This window comes from Muntiacus reevesi, chromosome 2, assembly GCF_963930625.1.
Source record: "Muntiacus reevesi chromosome 2, mMunRee1.1, whole genome shotgun sequence".
Lineage (NCBI taxonomy): Eukaryota > Metazoa > Chordata > Mammalia > Artiodactyla > Cervidae > Muntiacus > Muntiacus reevesi.
Genome location: NC_089250.1, coordinates 58,652,885 through 58,672,818, shown reverse-complemented (window position 1 = coordinate 58,672,818; position 19,934 = coordinate 58,652,885). Strand labels below are relative to the sequence as shown.

The window sequence follows — 19,934 nt, the reverse complement described above, 5'->3', positions numbered from 1 at the left end:
TTTCCTTAATGATTGGGCTTCCTATGTGGTACAGTTGGTAAAGAATCCACCTGACAATGCATGAGACACAAGAGATGTGGGTTTAGATTCCTGGGTCGGAAAGATCTCCTGGAGGAGGAAATGGCAACCCACTCTGGTATTCTTGCCTGGAGAATCCCATGGACAGAGGAGCCTGGCAAGCTACAGTTTATGGAGTTTCAAAGAGTTGGACATGACTGAGCATACACATACAATGATTAGTGATGCTGAGCACCTTTTCATGTACCTGTTTGTCATCTGTATGTCTTTTTCGGAAAAATATAGTTTCAGTTCCTGTGTCCATTCTTAATAGAATTGTTGGGTTTTTTGCTTTTGAAGGGTATGATGCTGTGTATTTCTTAGTTCTTTCACTCTCTTCTTTTTTAATGTTTATTTTTATTTATTTATTTGGTTATGCCAGGTCTTAGTTGTGGCTCGTAGGATCTTGGACCTTCGTTGTGACATGTGGGATTTTTTTTTCTTCTTTTCTTCTTCTTTTTTTTTTTAAGTTATGACATGTGAACTCAGTTACAGACTGTGAGATCTAGTTCCCTGACGAGGGATGGAACTGGGGCCCCTGAATTGGGAGCGCAGAGTCCCAGCCACTGAACCACCATGCGAGTCCCCACTGAATCTCTTCTGATTCTCTGTTTATGTGATTATATTAGACTTATGTGATTAGACTTATGTGATTAGATTGGGCCCATTCAAGTAATCCAAAGTAACCACCCTATTTAAGATCTATAACCTTAATGCTATCAGGGGGCGTCCTCAGGGATACCCACCCGCTGCCAACCCTAGGCAGAGTCCGGAGTTCTGATCTCATTCTTCTGGGAAATGGTCTTGGTTGGCCCATAAAGACATCATGTGACTTGGGTCAGACTCGCAGAGTGGGCCTGAGGTTAAGGGGCATTCAGGGTCTATAGCAGATATTCTCACCAAGTGGAAACTTTTTAATGAAAATGATGGAATGCTCATTGCTTGCAGGTGCGAAGCTAATTAATCCTCACCAGAACCCTGAAAGGATGGGGCTTTTATTGTCCCCATTGTACAAGGAGAGCTGACTTGTGCAAGGTAACTTAAAGGCTGTCAAGGTCACAGGACACCCAAGGAGGTGGGTGGAAGCGAAACCACAGGGAGGGCTGTCAGATGGAGGTGACTTTTCCAGATACCAAGTCACTGCCCTCCCACCTCGTCCTTGACAGAATGTACTAGTATGGCTAGCACCGCAGGCTACCCGCTCTTATGCATCTGCTTCCTGTGTGTGTAATTAATCTTGGAGCGTCTTCCCCTGTCAGTACAGAGACACGGTCTTGGTGCTCATCATCCACTCCAGTATCTTTTGTGGGTGGAATGACTAGAAATAATCCAAACGCCCTTGGAAGGGCAAATACAAATAAAAACATTGCTTCCTGGTGCCAAAAAGGGAAAGAGACATCCCTGCTCCTTTTTCTTAGAGCATTTACTTTAGAAAACTTGTAAATTTTTTCTCCGCTTCTTTTCCTATGTATATGAGTCTTTTTAAAAAGCTGAATAAGCCTCTTGTCAGTTTTTCTATCCAGGAATGTTTTTCTCAAGGATGCAGGAACCCTCTGTTTGCAATGTAAATATCAGGAAGCCAGGCCGCCCCCCCCCCCCCCCCCCCCGCCCCCTGCCCCGGCACCCACACGCCTGTTCCAGGCGAGGAGTTAATTTCAAGGTTTGGCTCCAAATAGCAATGCCACCTTCACAGAAAGATATGAATTCTTCTTTCCTGTGGATAAGGACAATTAGCTAACAGCCAGCCACCCCAAATGCCAGCTGAGTTCAGGGTGACCAACCGTACTCTCTAGTTCTCTTTCTTGAGAACAGGTTGTCGGTTGAGAGCCTGGATGTAATGTTAACAGGTTGTGTCTGCTGGGCTTTATAAAAGGGTGGAGTTTCTTTCCACCTCTGCGGTCTCTTTAGCAGACTGTCTTGTGATGTGTACCACAATCACATTGAACATATATTCAATAATCAAACTGTTTTCTGCTTTTGTGGGAGGTTTTTGGGTTTGGTGGGAGATTTTTAAAATTTTGTCTCCAACACCTTCAAAGGCCTCTCTACAGAGGGCTGGTTGAATAAATCTGGCAGCTCCACACAGTGGAATACTATGCAATCATGACAAAGAATGAGAAGACTACATTTTCACTGTCGCGTGAAAGTGCAAAGTACACAGTGATTTACTATTCTTTATGTAAAAAGACTATATTTGAATTTGTTTACATTTGCATAATCTCTGGAAGAATAAACAAGGAACTGATAAAAGTGCTCATGTGCATGTTCAGAGGAGCTGGACAGAGCAGGAAGTGGAGAGAGATGGAATTTCTTTTTTGCTAAATATCATTTTTTATTTTATGATTTTTGAAATATGTGACTTTATATTATCTATTCAAAATAAAAAGGAGGAGTGGTGGCAAGCAAACAAAACAAACCTGTGAAGAAAAGAAGTCCCAGGACCAGACCTTCTCTAAGCCCTTGATTCTGTTTATTTCTGAGCTCAGCCTTCACTTTAGAACCAACTGAAAGCTGATTATATTGAAACATTTTTTTGGCATTCATGTTGGACTTTCTCTAGAAGGATGACCTTAGTGTAAAAACAAGGAATATCTTTATTTATTTTTTTTTAAAAAAGATAAAACCAAAAAACTATCAGGTCGCTAACACACTCCTCCCTACTCTCCTCCTCCCTCCAGTTCAGAGGACTGCCTTCCAGTTCAGAGTCAGCCAGTGAATGGGGTGGGGGAACTCATATTCAGAGTCATGCTGTGGCCCCTCCACCCCAGTGATCTCCTTCTGCCTCTTAGGAGGTAATTTACTCTCCAAGGAGTGAGCCTTCCTGGATCAGCAGGGGTAACAAGAAGGGGTACATGGGGTACAACGTTCCTCCATACTGGGAAGCCAAGACGAGAGAGAGTCCACCATTAGCCATCTGTCTTCTAGAAGCTTCTCTGTGAGAACAGGGGTGGAAAGGATATGGAGAAGGGGACATCTCTCAACCCCTCTAGCCACTTCTAGGCTTTGTTGATTGTCCCTCCTGTTATTACTCTTGGTCATCAGATCAGGACATGCTGGGTGCTTCACCATTTTATCCCTGCCAAACCTATGACATAGGTGCTAATAATTCCCATTTTGTGGAAGAGGAAACAGAGGCACCTAGCAATCAAGTGACTTCCCCAAGGTCACATGGCTTGTAACAGGCGGCTCACCCTCCCAGCTGTTCCCCTTCTAACACCATCCAGCTGGGTGCTGCAGAACTGTTGACGTAAAAAATATTCACAATCTAAAAGTTAAAGAGTTATGTTTTATTCAGTGGGAATTTTTAGGACTTCAAGCCTGGGAGGCAGCATCTCAAGTAACCCTGAGAGAACTGCTCCCAGAAGCTTAGGGGAGGAGCTAGGATATAGGAGTTTTGTCACAAAGGGCAGGTAGTGGAAGCATCAATAGATTACTGTTAATGAAAGAAAACCAGAAATTGCAAGTTAAGCAATTCAGCGCTTTTCTATGTATTTAGCAAGAGTCTGGGCTCACTGAAATCACCCCTCTGATATTCACCTCAGCTCTCTGGGGTCAGGGTCCTGTGTTTTCATATCCTGAGTTTCCTCAGGGCTCCCTGGCTCATGTTGGACACCTGCAATCGCTGGAGGCTGTGATATCCTTTGTTTACTGATATGGCAGAAAATAGTTCATTTCTCACAGTCATCTCTCAAGAGCTGAAACGAGATCTGAGAAGCTAGGACTGCAGGCACAGTGACAGAGTTGGGGTGGGCTGTGCTTTGCATTTCCACGTCCCCTGGGAGGCCCACACCACTCCCCACCTTTCCAGAGAGGACTCAGGCTCTGCCTCCCTGCTCTCTACCACTGGCTCTGTGACCTTGGGCAAACACCTTGCCTCGAGGTGTGTCCCAGTTTTCAGGAGTTAGTAATGAGGGCGGGGCCTTATGATGGATCGCGTCCCTTCAGCTGGTTTAGGCGGAGCACTGCAGGCTGCAGAAGTCAGCGGATGAGAAGAGCCTCAACACGTTGACCAGCGGGAACATGACAACCGCTCCCAGGAGCGAGCCCAGCTGCACCGCCGCCCCGCACCACAAGAGGGCGCTGCGGCTGTGGTCGCGGAGGATCACACCCAGCATCACCTTGACGTAGCTCAGGCAGCCAATGAACAGCACCCAAGAAGCCACCTGCAGAGACAGGTTGGGAGAGATGCTGAGTGAAGGTGACTTTGGGGTGAGTCCCAGGGGCAAAGGGTGCTCCTAGGGTGACCTAACATGGCCAAGAGAACCCCATGGAAAAGCCTCTAAGTGCAAGGAGAGCTAATGGGGCCCCCTGAGTTGACCTCCCCAAGGATAAAGGAGAACCCAATGGCTTTCTGTCCCTCATGGTCAAGTCGGGACTTCCCTGGTAGCTCAGCTGGTAAAGAATCCGCCTGCAATGCAAGAGAACCCAGTTCGATTCCTGGGTAGGGAAGATCCCTTAGAGAAGGGATAGGCTACCCACTCCAGTATTCTTGGGCTTCCCTGATGGGTCAGAAGGTAAAATAACCTGCCTGCCATGCGGGAGACCTGGGTTCGATCTCTGGGTTGGGAAGATCCCCTGGAGCAGGGTATGGCAACCCAAAGTTGCCTGGAGAATCCCCACGGACAGGGGAGCCTGGTGGGCTACAATCCATGGGATCACAAAGAGTCAGATACAGCTGAGCGACTAAATACAGCACAGCATGATCAAGTCAGGGGGAACTGGGAGAAGGCTACTGCTGACATGCACATAGTGCAGAGTATGGCGTTCATGGGCGAGGCTGGACTGTAACCTCGGACCAGCCAACTAACCTTCTCAAGCCTTTGTTCCGCAATGAAAGCATCCCTCCTCCACCCCCACCCCCACCTTGGGCTTCCAGAGCGAGTAACCACAAAGCACTTGGTCAATAGGAGCTATACTCTGGATTTCCTAGGCCTCGGCTAGGTAGGGGTGGGAGGGGGATAGCGCCACAGTCGACACTCACGATGAGGACTTCTCCGCCCCAGTGGCCCTGCATGAGGGGGCAGGGGCTCATCACAGCCATGGCCATGTTGTAGGCTCCGAAGCTGGCCCCGAGCACTGCGAGGACTCCCAGGAATGGCAGAGACCTAGGACAGAGTTGGGGGGGTATGATTGGAGGAGGTGAAAAGCCTGAACCTCTGCCCCTATTCCCCCACCTGGCCTGAGCTCCAGGGGGCCACATGGAGTGGTCAGCTTCTCCAGGTTTAGAGGTTAGACCCATGTGGAAACTTCCAGGCTACCCAGTTCAAGTGCATCAGTGAGGTTCCTGAGGTCAAGACTAGCACAAGTCATCCTGAGTACTAACAGCAGAGTCCAGCATCCCAGCGGGAGAAACAGGACAGATTCTAGGGCTACACAAGCCTGGTTCAAACACCAGTTCCTCCTGCAAGACTGGGTCCTAAGCCTCAGTTTCTTCACCTGTGAAATGAGTCTTGTGGTGCTGGGAGAACACATGGGAGCAGAGTATGTATGGCCTGGCCCTGGCTGTGGGCCCACCTGGTACCATCTGTTGCTATTTCCTCCTGCAACACCTCCCACCCACTCCAGGAAGCTGGGCAGATGAGTGGGAGGCTTGGATCATGGCACCGTGACTGTAGGGTGTGCTGTGCAACCTTGGGTGACCCTCCCTCCCTCCAGCCTCAGCTTCCGGGTCCACAAGGTGAGATTCACATGATCTGGGGGCCCTGGTAGCCAGCTCAGAGGCTCTGGTGGCCTTCCAAGTAGGCCCTCTGTCTGACCACTGAGGACACCATCCTTCATTTGAGGCCTTTTCCCTGGGATCTCCCCATCCACACTGACAGGTTAGAGTGGAGGGCTGCCTACCTCTAAGGACACTTTCTGTCTCAGGATTCTTGGATTCTGGGACTCTCAGGTTCTGTATTTCTAACATTCTGGGCATCTCAGAGTCCACAGATCTGCAGCCTCTGGTCTGTTGCCTCAGAGATCTCCAGCTTCACTCCACAGTTTTCCAGCCCAAGGGAGAAAACTCAGCTTTCTGGCAAACTGACATCTGTCCAACTCTCCCATCCTCATGATCCCTCCTTCCCTGGTAGGGGATGGGGGTAGGGTGGGCAGAGCTAGGGGAGGTGGGGATGGCAGGTGGGGATGGGCATGGCTCAGAAGCAGTGAAGATAGGCAGGCCAGAGGAGCAGGTGGGAGGCAGGGGGGACCTAAAGTTTCATGACCTCAAGGTGGGTATTTCTCCTGTGGGGTCTGAAGCCCCTGCATCAGAATCACTTAGGTTGCTTATTAAAATTTGAAACCCCAGGTCTCCATCTAGGCTGACTCAATTTGCATTTTATCAATTTGCCCAGCCATTCTTCTAGAATTGCAGCGGTAAGAGGGCCAGCGTGGGCCGCAGGCAGGAGGGCAGGACTCAAATCCTGGGAATTGGATCAGAGCAAGGTCTTCTCGGAGCCTCAGGGTTTCTATTTGTAAATAGGGGCCTCGCTTCCTGTCTGCGTATTCCTCCTCATGGGCCAGTGGTGGTGAATGTAGACCTGACATGCGCCAGGCCCTCAGTGCTCTAAAAGCTTTACAAAATTAGCCCCCAGCAACCCAAGAAGAGCTATTATTCTCCCCATTTTCCAGATTAGATTCCTGAGGCACAGAGAGGAGTCCAGTATCACAGAGCTAGCAAGTGGCAGAGCCGGGATTTGAACCCAGGCAGGTGAGCCCCAGACACCACGTTCTTAACTATCCCACCTCCAGCCTGATAGGGAGGCGCGGTGCATTCTGGGTTCTGACATGAAGCGCTCCCCCAACCCGAGCTCTCCAGGGCCAGGTGAGGCCAGACCTGTTAGGCAGAAAAACGGAGAGGAAGCAGGCGAGAGGGTTGGCCATGGAGCTGAGGGTGGCCGACAGGTGGTAGGCCACAGGCCCGTAGGACAGGCAGGAGTAGGTCTGCACCGAGGGCAGCACGCCATTGGTGAGCGCGTTCACAAAGGCCACCAGGACGTAGATGAAAGTCAGGCGGGCCGGGCGCTGGGGGGCCGTCTTCTCCTCCAGAGGGTCCTGGGCCTTGCCGCTGTCCTCTGGGGGACCCAGCTCCTTCCCTTCCTGCGGCCGGATGGAGTAGAGGGTGACCTGAGAGGTGAGGAGGTCTTCTATGGAGGCTTCCCAGCGCTTGGGTTGACGCTGGAGGAAAAAGAAGGCGGCGAAGCAGCAAGCCATCATGCAGGAGAGAACGAGGAAGAAGACCAGGGGCGGGAAGTTGGCGGGCAGGTAACGGCTTTCCAGGCGGATCGCGGAGGGTGCTGTCCCTGCCAGCTCAGACGCCAGAGTGCTGCCAGCTCCCTGGGAGAGAAAGCAAGGGCCAGTCAGATCCCTGGGTGATTTTTTTTTTTTTTTTTTTTACAAACTGAAGGCTTGTGGCAACCCTGTGTCGAGCAAGACTATTGGTACTTTTTCCAACAGCATTTGCTCACTTCCTGCCTCTGGGTCACATTTTGGTAATTCTTGAATTATTTCAAACCCTCCACTAGCAAAAAGATTATGACTCGCTGAAGGCTCAGAAGAGAGTTGATTTTTTTTTTTTTTGGCTTCCCCACATAGCTTGTGGGATCTTCATTGCCTAACCAGGGCCCATTGAACCCAGACCCCCTAAAGTGGAAGCTGAGTTCTAAGCTCTGGATCACCAGGAAATTCCTAGATGGTTAGCACTTTTTAGTAATAAAATATTTTAAAATTATGGTATGTACATTGTTTTTTTAGACACAGTGCTATTATACACTTAATAGATGACATATAGCATAAACATAACTTTTATAGGCACACAAAAAATTTGTGTGACTTTTTTATTGAGATATTTGCTTTATGGTGGTGGTCTGCAATTCTCTCCGAGTTCTGTGTGTATACAATAAATACTAGTCATTATCATTATTATGTAAGTGATGGATAATATACGCACAGCTCCTATGGTGAGGATAATATATGCTCACACTGACTCACTCACTGGGCAGCAGGACTGGGTCAGTATCAGCTTGTGTGTGTCTTCTGACAACGTCGTGCAGTCCCCATTTTACAGAGCACGGAGGTGTCAGGACAGAAGCTACAGCTCTGCCCACTCAACGCCCTCCAGGGCTGGCAACCGAAACTATGCATATTCAGAGATGGGGCTGGCTTCAGACAGAACAGCTCCATCCAAAGGCGCCCTGCGGCGACTGTTTTCAAGAGATATCATGCATCTAGATTTATGTGAAATTTCAAAACATTCGAATGTTATTAACTAATTCAAACTCTCAAAAAAAATTTTTTTTTAATCTGCTATGGTGGCCCAGGCCACTGGTTTGCAACCATTGCTGCACTGCTGTGGTTTGGATAATATCAGATGTATATATTGTCCCATGTCCAGTGAGAAAGTTTGATGCTGTAAACACATGGGGTAATGTCTAAACGTTTATCAACATCTAAAGTCTGTGGTTCTCAGCCTTGGCTGTACATTAGTGGCACCTGGAGAATTTTCAATAAATACAAGTTCACAATCCCTTATCTGCAACTCTAAAATCCGAAAGGCTCTGAAAGTCAGAATGTTTCGTGACTCGGTTGACAGCAACATTTGAACTGGATATGAAGCTGTTTATAGCCCTCATCTGCCTATGGGGCATGAATGCCCTGGGCTGTGGGCTGTGGGGATTGCCGTGTCACAGGCCCTGTCTTAGACGTGGAGTAAGTGTGTTCTACAATCTGAAACTCCAGATTTCAAAATACACCTGACCGCAAGGATTTCAGAGGAGCCCCACCCTAGATATGTGTGCATCTCAGCAGCGCCCCCAGATGATCGAAAGTGGTGTTGGGTCAAGAACACGGGCCTACCTAACATCTAGGAAACACCGGCCCTCGGTAAGACCTTGCTTGTGACCTTAGGACAGAGCTGCAAAGACCCTGGGTGATGCCAGGTACCTGTGGGCTGTCCACGTTCCTGGTGGTCTCAGAGCTCAGGGTGGTGGGCGATATCTCCGTGACGTTGACGCAGGTGGTGAGACCCGAGCCCTGGGCAAGAGCCACCAGTGCAGGCAGGAGGCCGCTGAGTCCTTCGCCCACAAAGAAGGTGGTGAGGTAGTAGGTGGGCAGCCTGCTCATGAAGGGCAGGAAGGTGACAGAGGAGGTGCAGTCCACCAGGGCCAGGAAGAAGGTGAGGACTAGGAAGGCGATGCTGTGGCGGCTGCCCAGCACCCAGGAAGTGACATTCCAGAGGAAGGCGAAGAGGGTACAGGCGGTGGTGCCCACCCCCAGCACGGTGAAGACAACGGCCACCTCGGAGAGGCAGCCAGGCCGGAAGTGATGGAGCAGGGTGACCAGCAGGGGGCCGATGTTGGCCAACTGGATGATCACTGTGAGGTAGGAGGGCAGATACCAGCCCTCCGGTAGCTCCGCCACCAGCAGGGGCAGCTCCACCCAAAGCCCGTTGATGGCCACCCAGGAGCCCATCCCGAACGTGCAGACCAGCAGGTGTATCAGGAAGGCCATGGTGACGTCTGCCCTGGGCTGGAGGCAGCTCCCTCCCCAGATCAGCCTGCAATGTGTTTGATAGAGAAGAATATCAGGTGAGCAATGTCAGGTGCATCGTATAGCAAAAGACTGTGCTTCTGGGCCCAAGGTTTTCTCTTATTATTCCCCTCTCCATGAACACGTTGGATTTTTACTAGCAGAAAACATGGACAAATCCCTTTATAACTAACCTTTCAGCAGGGAAAACTTTCCTAATCTTGACTCCTAAATCCAGAGTCCACAAAAGAAAAATTTGATACTGAAGGAGGAAACAGACAGAACAGGCTCCATCTTGAAAGCAGGACTCCATCTTGGGCCAAACTGTGGACTTTGAGCTATGTGCCCAGTATCTATGGAAATGACAGACCAACTGGAAAACCAGACCTACCCCCCAGATGGAAGAGCCTCAGGGCTCGTACCTAGACTCTCTGTCACCTAAAAGAATACCCTAATTGTCTGTGTAACCGAATAGAATCATAAATTCTATTATGCTTATTGGGGTGTGGCCACAGTTCTATTGATAATTGTCCACTGTTAACTACCTAGGTCTAAGGCATATGAACCAGAGGTTAACTTTGATTGTATCTTTCTTTTCCTTTGTTCAGACTAGTTTAAAGGAATTTGGGGAGGTGGGTTTGGGTGTGTACACTTAGGGTATATAAGGTTTTCACAAAAATTGGTCAGGGTCCTTGGCTAAGAGGAAACTCTGCCTTGGGCCCACCGGTGTAATAAACTGCACTCCACTCTCTGCGTTGTCCTTCTGAGTGAGTTTGTTTCCCGGAATGTGTGGCTACAACAATAACATTCTACCGCATAAATATTAGAACACACAAAAGCAAGCAAATAAAACAGCCTCTGCAAAAAATGACAAAAAAAATACCAACAAGAAGATCAAAAGACAGATGATATCCTGGGGGGAAAATATTGCAATGTAAAGCACAGACAAAAAGTTCATCTTCCTAATATGTCAAGAGTTTTTACAGATTAAGAACAAAAAGATCTAATAGAGAAGTTGACATAGGATATGAACAGGTCAGAGGAAAAAATACAAGTAAGTCTTAGACTGTCCCCTTCATTCACCATGGGAAACGTCAGTCAACGATGACTCCATTTCTCACGGTGAGATTCTTCCAAAGCCATGAGATATACACGAGGTTACTATTTCTTGCAGCCTTGTTGATAACAGCAAAACATAAGAGACAACCTTTGTGCTATCCACAGAAGAGGGGCTAGTGGAAGAGGTGATGGCCTGTTGGAATAGCACACACCTGTGACAAAGAGAGGGAGGTGGGAGAGCTCACTGGCTGATGGATGGGACAGGCCTCAAGGCTGAGTTGATAAGTGAACACCACCAAGGTAGGTGGATAGTGTGTGGTCTTTTGGACTTAGGGGAAGAGGAGGAAGAATATATTCTCTTTGCTTGTATTTGCGCAAAGCAGACTTTGAAGGACACATAGAAACTGCCGGGATGTTTGCAGCATCTCAGTGTAGATCTTTTTATATAATTTTGATTTGTGAACCATGTAAACACAGCACACTATCTGTTACAAAAATATGGTTATTTAAGATTCCAGTCTGGAGTTTTTCTTCTCAAATTATAGAGCTCCATCTCTGGACAGGCCCTTGGAGACCACCAGACTGTAGCCCTCTAGAGCCAAGCTGTGATCTGTTTATGTGAAGTGAAGTGCAGAAGAGTTATGTCTGACTCTTTGCAACCCCATGCAGTTCATTGGATTCTCCAGGCCAAAATACTGGAGTGGGTAGCTGTTCCCTTCTCTAGCGAATCTTCCCAACCCAGGAATCAAACCCAGGTCTCCTGCATTGCAGGCAGATTCTTCACCAACTGAGCCGCTAGGGAAGCCCAAGAATACTGGAGTGGGTAGCCTATCCCTTTTTACCACCTTCCCAATTACCTGTGTTACACCACCTGTGCTGTTACCCTCAGTCTACAAAGAAACATTGGAGAGGGTCTGTCAACTGAAAAAAAATCAGCATCTCACAACATAAGAGCAGTGAGTTTCAGCTTTATTCAGGGACCCTATGAAGGAAAGCTATGACCAACGTAGAATATTATAAAAGCGGAGATATCACTTTGCTGGCAAAGGTCCAATTGTGGTGTTGGAGAAGACTCGAGAGTCCCTTGGACAGCAAGGAGATTAAACCAGTCAATCTTAAAGGAAATCAGTCCTGAATATTCACTGGAAGGACTGATACTAAGCTGAAGCTCCAGTACTTTGGCCACCTGATGCAAAAAGCCAACTCATTGGAAAAGACCCTGATGCTAGGAAAGACTGAAGGCAGGAGGGAAAGGGATGACAGAGGATGAGATGGCTGAATGGCATCAACCACTCAGTGGACATGAGTTTGAGCAAACTCTGGGAGATGGTGAAGGACTGGGAAGCCTGGCGTGCTGCAGTCCATGGGGTCACAGAGTCGGAACGACTCAGCGACTGAGCAACAGCAGTGTGAGGATTGTAACCTGGGAGACAGCCTCTCAGGTCTGAGGAACTGCTCCAAAGAGGTAAGGGAGGAGCCAGGATACATATGAATTTGTTGTTGGGAGTTACATGTGGTCATATATAAGTCTAGGTAAAGGATTAATGCCAGTCACACACCCACACACCCAGGCACAAACTCAGCTAGCCCAAGTTAATGATTTTAGTGCTTTTCAATGTAAGGGAAGATACAGGATGTCTGGGTCACTGGAATTCTTCCTTTGGTTTGCATCTTAACTGTCTGGGGGCTGTATATCCGGAACAGAATGCTTCATGCTAAGTGCTTTTCCATCCTGAATTCCCCTCAGGAAGCACTGAGAGTCAACTGCTGTGGGTTCCAACTTAATCCTTGTAGATCTGGGATGTCAGGCAACACTCTTTGTTCACAGATTTGAGTGAGTGACTGGTGGCAGCTGCCTGGACTTGACTCCAGGTCTGCCTCTTAGCTAACTGACTGATTTGGGGTGACCAAGTTTGCCTCCCTCTACCTCATTTCCCCCCTCTGTAAATCGACCTCATGGCTTGTAATGAGATGCAGCGTTAAGGAGTATATGTTGTCTTAACGGTACCAGGCACATAGAAAGCGCTCACTAAGGGTTTGCTGTTATAGTTATTATTTTTTCTAATTTGCTGAAAATTAACATATGAATATTAAAATTACTAAAGGATAAAAGAAAGTTCCCCTGGAGGTACTGCCTGAAATCACTGCTGGCACAGGTACCATTTTGGAGAGAAATGTTGACAGGTCCAATCACATCCTTTTTACAGATGGGGAATGGGGTGGGGTCTGCGGGGGTGGAGGGCCTCTCCGGAGGCTGGTGATGGGATTGGAGTGGGTCCCCTGCAGCAGATGGCTCCACCCACCTCTCCCCAGGACCCTGATCTCTTGGTTCTGCTCAACTCACAGGGTCAGCCTTTAGCTCCTTGTCTCTCTTCTAGAGCATGCCAGAGCAGCCCCTGTGGGGTGGAAGTTCCTTTCCAGGTTCCCATACATAGAGCTGACCCTCCAAACCCAGACTCTCTTCCTCTGAAACCCAATCCTCTCTGGGAGGCGGAATGCAGCCAGACCTGCTTTCAGTCTCATTTCACCACCTCCTGTCTGGGGGCCTTAGGCGAGTCACTAAAGCTCTGTTTCCTCAGTGGCAAACCTGGCCCCACTGACAGCCCAGGTCAAGCCCTGGCTCTGGGCGAGCCCAGAGGACCCACAGAGAGAGGGCAAACTTTTGTCTTAGCCTGGCTGGGGCACCATCTCCGCGCCCATCCGCATCTCAGCTTTCTGCAGGACTCTGCCCCTCAGGAGAACCCCACTGGCTGCCGGCCCCGGCCCCCAGGACCCTCCGTTCGGGGTTCTCCTGGGGTGGGTGTGTCCTGGTACATTTGCCAGGGAGCCTGAAGCCCCTGGAGGGCAGGGGCTGCTTTGGAATCTTGCCTTCCGACAGTGGTGGAAGAGCCTTTACGGATGACCTAGCTCCAGTTTGTGAACTGGGAACTTCCTGGCTGCAGGCAAGCAGCAGATGTTTTATTTTGATGGGGGGCGAGTTGTAAATAATTAGTTACTGACATCTGCAAGTTAGGAAGGATTTGGTTTACAAAACTCAGGATTGCTGGCTTCTCTAGAATATTCTGGAAGACAACACTGGGTCAGCATGCCTACATGGCAACAATCACCCTTGGCCTTCTTTAACTTAAGGCACCCACCTGGGATCCTCTAAGCCCGGTAAACTGCAAACCCTGATTAAGCCTAGCCCTCATTTTTGAGAGCAAGGTGTGGCTTGCTCTGGATCCCGTCCTAGTAGGGGATAAGGTGTGGGCTGGGATCCAACTTTGGGCCTCTCTCTCAGATCTGGACTCAGGTCACTGCCTCCAGCCACCTTACTGCTCTTGCTGCACTAGTGTCTAGAGGCAGACGTCTGGGCTCAAATCCCGGCTTCAACCTTGCACTAATTGGCTTAACTTCTGGTGTCTGATTTCTCTTGTGCAAAATGGGAGGCTCCCAGTACCAACATCAGAGTTGTTATAACCATGAAACTTTCAAAATGCTCATATGATGCCTGATACATCATATGTGTTCAATACATGTTAATGATCATGATTACTATTTCAAAAAATGTGGCAATTGCAAAACACAGTTATCCTGAACACTTCCTGATACCACAATACATGTCATTTCTGAAGGCAGAATTTTGTCAGCACTTCCCCCTAAACAATCAACAAGCAGGGAGTTTTAGTCACCTGCTCTGTGCCCAGTGCTGTGAGAGCTGCAAGCAGAAAAGACACAGGGGCTATCCCCAGAGATAAGTGTGAGGAAGAGGTGGGTGGGCGGCAGGATCCAGATGCATCATGGGCCAGAGCAGAGGCAGAGCTGCAGGCAGGGAGAAGGAGCAGTGGCTGGGGCTGGATGGAAAGGCAAGGTTCCCACCCTACGTTGGCCAAGGCAGGTGACTCACTGGCAGCAAAACAGAAGCAGTCTTGCCCCAGAGGATCAGTGGAGCGGAGGAGGGAAAATACCTCTTTCAAAAGCCAGCAGTTCATCATACCTTCTCAGCTGCTCACTGTACAGTCCAAGAAGACCCAGAAATAGGTGCTGGCTGCTCACTCCCACCTGAGACCAGAACCTGTTATAAAGCAGGCAGAATCTCACTGAGAAAAAGCTGACCCACATCAGCTCAGGTAGAGTTCTGCCTAGGATGAGTGAAACACTTTGGAAGGAAAGAAAAGATGGAGCATTGATATTCCAAGACCAAGGCTACTAGCTGCTTCCCACCAGCCACTCTTCCTTCTTTCATTATTACCAAGACTAGATTTTTGTTTTGACAAATGGCCACTGAGCTAAAGGACCACATTTTCCAGCTTCCTTTGTAGCTGGACATGGCTCTTGAATTAAGACCAGGCCAATGAGGTTGCAAGAGACTTTGAAAAAATCTTCTTAAAGGGAATGTGCTCTTTTGTTCTTCCTTCATCCTGCTGTCTGGAGTTTAGATGTGATAGCCAGAATGCCAGCAGCCATTTTGCACAAATGGGAGATGGCGTTGGGGCTAGACGGAGACTAGATCCCTTCTCAGGCATAGAACTGCCATACCAACCCTGTTTTGCCCCCTGCTGGACTATTTTGCTTTTTCTTTTTTTTAACTTTTATTTTGTATTGGGGTATAGCTGATTAACAATGTTTTGATAGTTTTAGGTCAACAGTGAAGGCATTCGCCCACACCATTTTGCTTGTTTAATGTTGTTATTGATAAGCTTCTACATTGTTTAAGCCACTCTTATTTTTTATAAATAACAAAACACTGGCTAACTGGGCAGAGATATATGTTCAAGAATGTATACTGATCAGTGGTGGTAAGCAAAAACTAATGAATACACTGATCTCATTTACTATTAATGCCCTGACTCAGAAACTCAGGTCCTGCCTCAATTAGGATCTGATCAAAAACCAAAATCAAACGAAATGAGTTGTTGAGACACACCTTAAAGAGATACCAAAAGGCACAGGTTAGGAGTAAATGTGGGGCGAAGGTCTTCCAGAAAAAATGCAGCGAAAGAGAGAGAGACACGGAGGGAGGGAGTGGTAACTCTCACTATGGAATCTGATGGCAAAAATCAAAAGTGTAAACCGAGACTCAGAGTCATTTTATATTGATAAAGACTGATTCATAATGGAGTCAAAACAGTAATGAGTATCTGTATTCTGAATAACTTTCTCCAGAAGCCTCAGACATACTAGGGGAGACGGACAGAAGAATAGTAAATGGTGGGGTTTTGACTCACTGTTTCAGGCCTTGAGAGCAGAAAGTATAAAATAGGCAAGGATTTAGAGGAGGCAATAAGTGGTATGCCTATTAAGGAGGAATAAGTAAATAATTAAAGGGAGGAGGGGAATTGGCAGAAGATGGTTACCTTTTATCACCTGAACAGCTATAAAACTATGAGGTCAGCAAGCTGGCCAGTTACACATTTACAAATAAGTAGTTTTCCTACATAGAACCAGTAAGAACATAAGATAGGGTAGTCATTTGGGAAAAATAAATAAAGCTGAATCTCTTTCTTATCTCTTACCTAGTCCCCGCCCCATCAAAAGAAAACCAATTTCAGCTGGATCAAATGTTTACATTTTTTTAAATTAAAAAAATCATAAAAGTACTCCAAAGAACATATACACAGAAGGAACAGCTTGTGCAAAGGTCCTGGGGGCAGGAATGAGCCTAGGCTAGTGTGGCTGAAACAGTGGGCTTAATGAGGAGCAGAGGGCAGGCCGGGGAGGTAAGGAGCCTGAATTTTATTCATGGGCAGTGGGTCCCATGCACTGAGAGCCCCAATCCCCACGGCCCACAGAGATGAGTTCTCTGAGTCCTGAGGCAGGTACAACTGCAGCTGTATACTTTGAGGGAAGTGATTTGGCTCTGCAAATCTCTCTTTATTTGGAAACAAGTCACGGTGGTGTTATGACCCAGCATGGCCCATCTCCTTTAGGGCTCCCCTGCTTATTCCCAGCCAGCCACACTACATGCCACGTCACCTGGAGCCATCAATGGCAGTGGACGATGGAGGTCCTGGACAGAGGTACCTGCCAGTGCAGAGGCCTGGTGGCTTCAGAGATCTCAGGAGTGGCTCAGAGTGCTGGGGATACTGTTTAAAAGTGCACATCTCTGTTATCTGTTTTACAGTGGCTTTGCAGTTCTTGTTCATTCATTTACCCGGTATTCACTGGATACTTGCTATGTGCTGGACACAATCTCTGCTCTCAGGAAAGTGTGGGATGAAACAGTCACTATGCAAAGTAGGAACATCGAGCTAGTCAGCTGGTGATAAGGGCTGTGGAGGAAAGGAGCTGTCAGGGGGAGCAGGCGGTCGGGGAGGGCAGCTGTCAGAGGGAACCTGAAGGAAGCCTGGGACTGAGCCATGTCAGGGGAGAGTAGTGGGGGGAGGGGACAGCAAGTGCAAAGGCCCTGGGGTGGGGCCTCACTTGTCCTGTCCCAGCCAGAAGCAGGTCTTGGTGGGGAAAGAACAGCCAGGAGGCTGATGTGGCTATCGCAGTTCCCATGGGGAGGAACTGGCAAGGTCACGTGGGACCTTGTAGGCAAGAGTTTAGAGATTTTCTCTGAGTCAAAATCTCCATTGCTGGGCCAGTTCTAATTTCATTTTAAATAGAATCCTGCTGGCTGTTGTGAGGAGAGTAAGGAGGAACCAGGGTGGAATCAGGGATGAAACCTGTTAACCCCTTAGAAAGCTGGTGCAGTTATCAACGGGGAACAGATGAAAACAGTAACAATAGTAACAACTGCAACAACGCTGCCATTTCTTCCTGCTTGTCTCCCCAGGCCCAGAGTTAAACACTTTACACAATGTATTGTCAAATCCTCTCAACAACCCTGGAATAAGCGTGATAATTGTCTCCATTTAATATATTAGATGAGGAGACTGAGGCTCAGAGAGGGAAAGTCATCTGCTGAGGTCACACAGCTGGTCATCTGGAAGCTGAGGTTTGAGCCCAGGTATATCTGTGGACCCAACCCTCTTAAGCAGCCTGAGTGGAGCCCTGGAGGGGAGGGGGTTAGAAAGTGGCTTCAGGGGCCAAGTGGAGCAGGATCGCTTTCCACTCACCTCCAGCCTCCCCAAGCACCTGGGCTGGAAAGGGGAGAGAAATGCGATCCAGGCTCTGGAGAACCTGGGAGAGACTCCAAACACATCTGTTTCCTAGGCCCTTTGGCGACTGTGGGAGACCAGAAACCTAAGGCTTTGAATGAGACCCTTGAAATTCTCCTACAGCAGGTGGGCAAACAGGCAGCGAAGCCAGAAGGACAGCCTCAGACAAAGGTGTCTCTTTCCTTCAGATTCTTGCATAAAAAGCTGTGTCCTGGGCCCAAGGGAGTGAAGGGAAGACGGGAGTGGGGCCACCCTCAGTGTGTGGGCTGGTCCATCTCCTCCCCCACTGGCAGGGAGGGCCTTGTGCAGCCTTGACCATCAGGGCCCAAGCCTCTAAGCCTGCACTGAGCTGCTCTCTGCTTTCTTCTTTATGGCATCACTAGGCATCAGCTCAGGGATGGGAGTTTATCTGTGTCTATCTGTCGAGTGCCGCTTTCTCCCATGCGAGTCTGGCCCTGTCCACTCTCCCAGTGTCCAGATGGCCACCTGGTTTGCAAAAGGCCAGGTCCCCCAACCGAGCCTGCCGCAGCCGTGGGGGTTAAGTCAGCCAGGGCGGCTCAGACAGTGCCAGCTGACAGCATGGGCGCTGGCCACACACTGCTCCCAGACAAGGGTCTGAGTCAACATTACCCCAGGTTCCAGACTCCTTACAAGACTAGGGCAGTGAGGATGTGGTCTGGGCAGGAGTGAGATGGTGTTGAGTGAACAGAATACCTCTTCCTAGAGGAAGAGGTAGAGAAAAAAAGAGAGAGACTGAGGCACAGAGGGAAAGAAAGAATCAAAAGCTCGAAGCAGAAGCAGGCAGAAAGAAAGACAGAGGCGGGGCAAAAGGAAGGGTTGCAGCAAGCAGGAGGTGGAGGCAGGGGAGAGGCCCGGGTGCGCTGGAGGCCTGGCCCGGGTCAGCCACCGCCCTGGCGTTCCGTGTCCACGTGCATCCAGACGCCTTCGCTTGTCCGCTCCACCAGCTCCCCCGAGCCTCGTCCCATCTCAGCGTTCCTGTCTCGCAGACGTGGGGGAACCAGGCCCAGAGAGGAAGCCGTGCTTGCCTGCGCCCTGTCCACCCCCAGCTCAGCCAGCCTTGTGCTTACCGGCTGTGCGTTGTCAAGCCAGCTGCTCGCGCTCTCTGGGTCTTGGTGTCTCCAAAGGGTCTAGAGATGCCCGGGCTTTTAGGGCTTTGCTTCAGGGAGGAAGCGAGAAGATAATGAGAGCGCAGCCAGCCAATGTGGACCATGAGTTCCCTTCCTCCCTCACCCCTCTCCCAAGGCCTGGAAGGGCTTCAGGCCTCCCACGGGGCTGACCTTGGCTGGATTCCCCTCCCCACAGTGCCCATCCCAGCCTCCGGCCCCGGTGCCAGGCAGGGGAGACTCCGGCCCCCACCCGGCAGGAGCAGCTGTCTAGATGTCCCAGTGGCGTGGAGATGCAGCTGGGCAGAGGTCTGTAGGGGCCCACTCATTTGGCCTGGGGAGGGGGGGTCTGGAGTCCTCCCAGCCAGCTCAGGTTGCCCCAACTCCAACCGGACCAGCTCCAGCAGGGGAGGAGGCCCTTCTTTCCTGCTATCCCTTGGCCTCTGAGCCAGCAGCTGAAGTTAGGGGAAAGGCCGTGGGGCACCCGCTGTCCCCAGACTGGTGCCCCCAACTCGGTGCCCAGTGATCCTTGCCAGTGACTGGCCCCTGGTACTTGCTGCTCTGCCCTTAGCAGACCTGAGCTGCCTGCCCGACTCTGCCAGCTTACCTGCTGGTCCCGTTCTCAGGCGGCTCTGCATGGGAGGGGCCAGAGGCAGCCGGGTTAGTATTAACCTGTCTCCGCCCCAAGGAGGGGGAAGGCGGGGGATGGTGGGCGGGGCTCACCAAGAGCCTACTGTGTGTCTGGAACCTGCCCAGCAGCCAATTCTGGTGACCCTGAAGAGTCAGTTTAACAATAAAAGGCTCACATTAGCCAGTGTTTGAACCCCAGAAGACAAAAGACCTGCTTAGGCATTGGCTCTGGCCCCACCTTAGGGTCAACTGTGGTGCTGGAGAAGACTCTTGAGAGTCCCTTGGACAGCAAGGAGGTCAAACCAGTCAACCCTAAAGGAAATCAACCCTGATTATTCTTTGGAAGGACTGATGCTGAAGCTGAATCTCCAATATTTTGGCCACCCGATGTGAAGAGCCAACTCACTAGAAAAGACCCTGATGCTGGGAAAGATTGAAGCAGGAGGAGAAGGGGGCCACAGAGGATGAGATGGTTGGA

General features: G+C 49.5%; 1 protein-coding gene across 5 annotated transcripts; it reads right to left on the bottom strand.

Annotated features, from left to right (window-relative positions):
• Positions 1-3,321: 3,321 nt before the first annotated feature.
• Positions 3,322-19,466, bottom strand: SLC52A3 (solute carrier family 52 member 3). 5 transcript variants are annotated; one of them, XM_065919727.1, is made up of 7 exons: positions 19,434-19,458; positions 18,791-18,879; positions 14,597-14,674; positions 8,977-9,589; positions 6,872-7,371; positions 5,039-5,162; positions 3,322-4,220 (listed from the first exon to the last, which is right to left on the bottom strand). In XM_065919727.1, exons 4-7 carry the CDS (start codon positions 9,541-9,543, stop codon positions 4,008-4,010), a joined length of 1,404 nt encoding a protein of 467 aa, XP_065775799.1. In that variant the 5' UTR covers positions 9,544-9,589; positions 14,597-14,674; positions 18,791-18,879; positions 19,434-19,458; the 3' UTR covers positions 3,322-4,007. The 5 variants fall into 5 exon arrangements, with proteins under 5 accessions (XP_065775799.1, XP_065775800.1, XP_065775797.1 ...); XM_065919728.1 differs by having other exon boundaries at positions 18,791-18,881; positions 19,340-19,447; XM_065919725.1 differs by lacking the exon at positions 14,597-14,674 and having other exon boundaries at positions 19,434-19,466.
• Between the last annotated feature and the right edge of the window lie 468 nt (positions 19,467-19,934).

Coding starts and splice junctions, on each gene's coding strand:
- SLC52A3 (XM_065919725.1), bottom strand. CDS start 9,543: ATGGCCTTCCTGATACACCTGCTGGTCTGCACGTTCGGGATGGGCTCC. Junction 5,163..6,871: donor TCCGTTTTTCTGCCTAACAG/GTCTGGCCTCAC, acceptor ACTCTGTCCTAG/GTCTCTGCCATTCCTGGGAG. Junction 4,221..5,038: donor GGGGCGGAGAAGTCCTCATC/GTGAGTGTCGAC, acceptor CTGTCTCTGCAG/GTGGCTTCTTGGGTGCTGTT.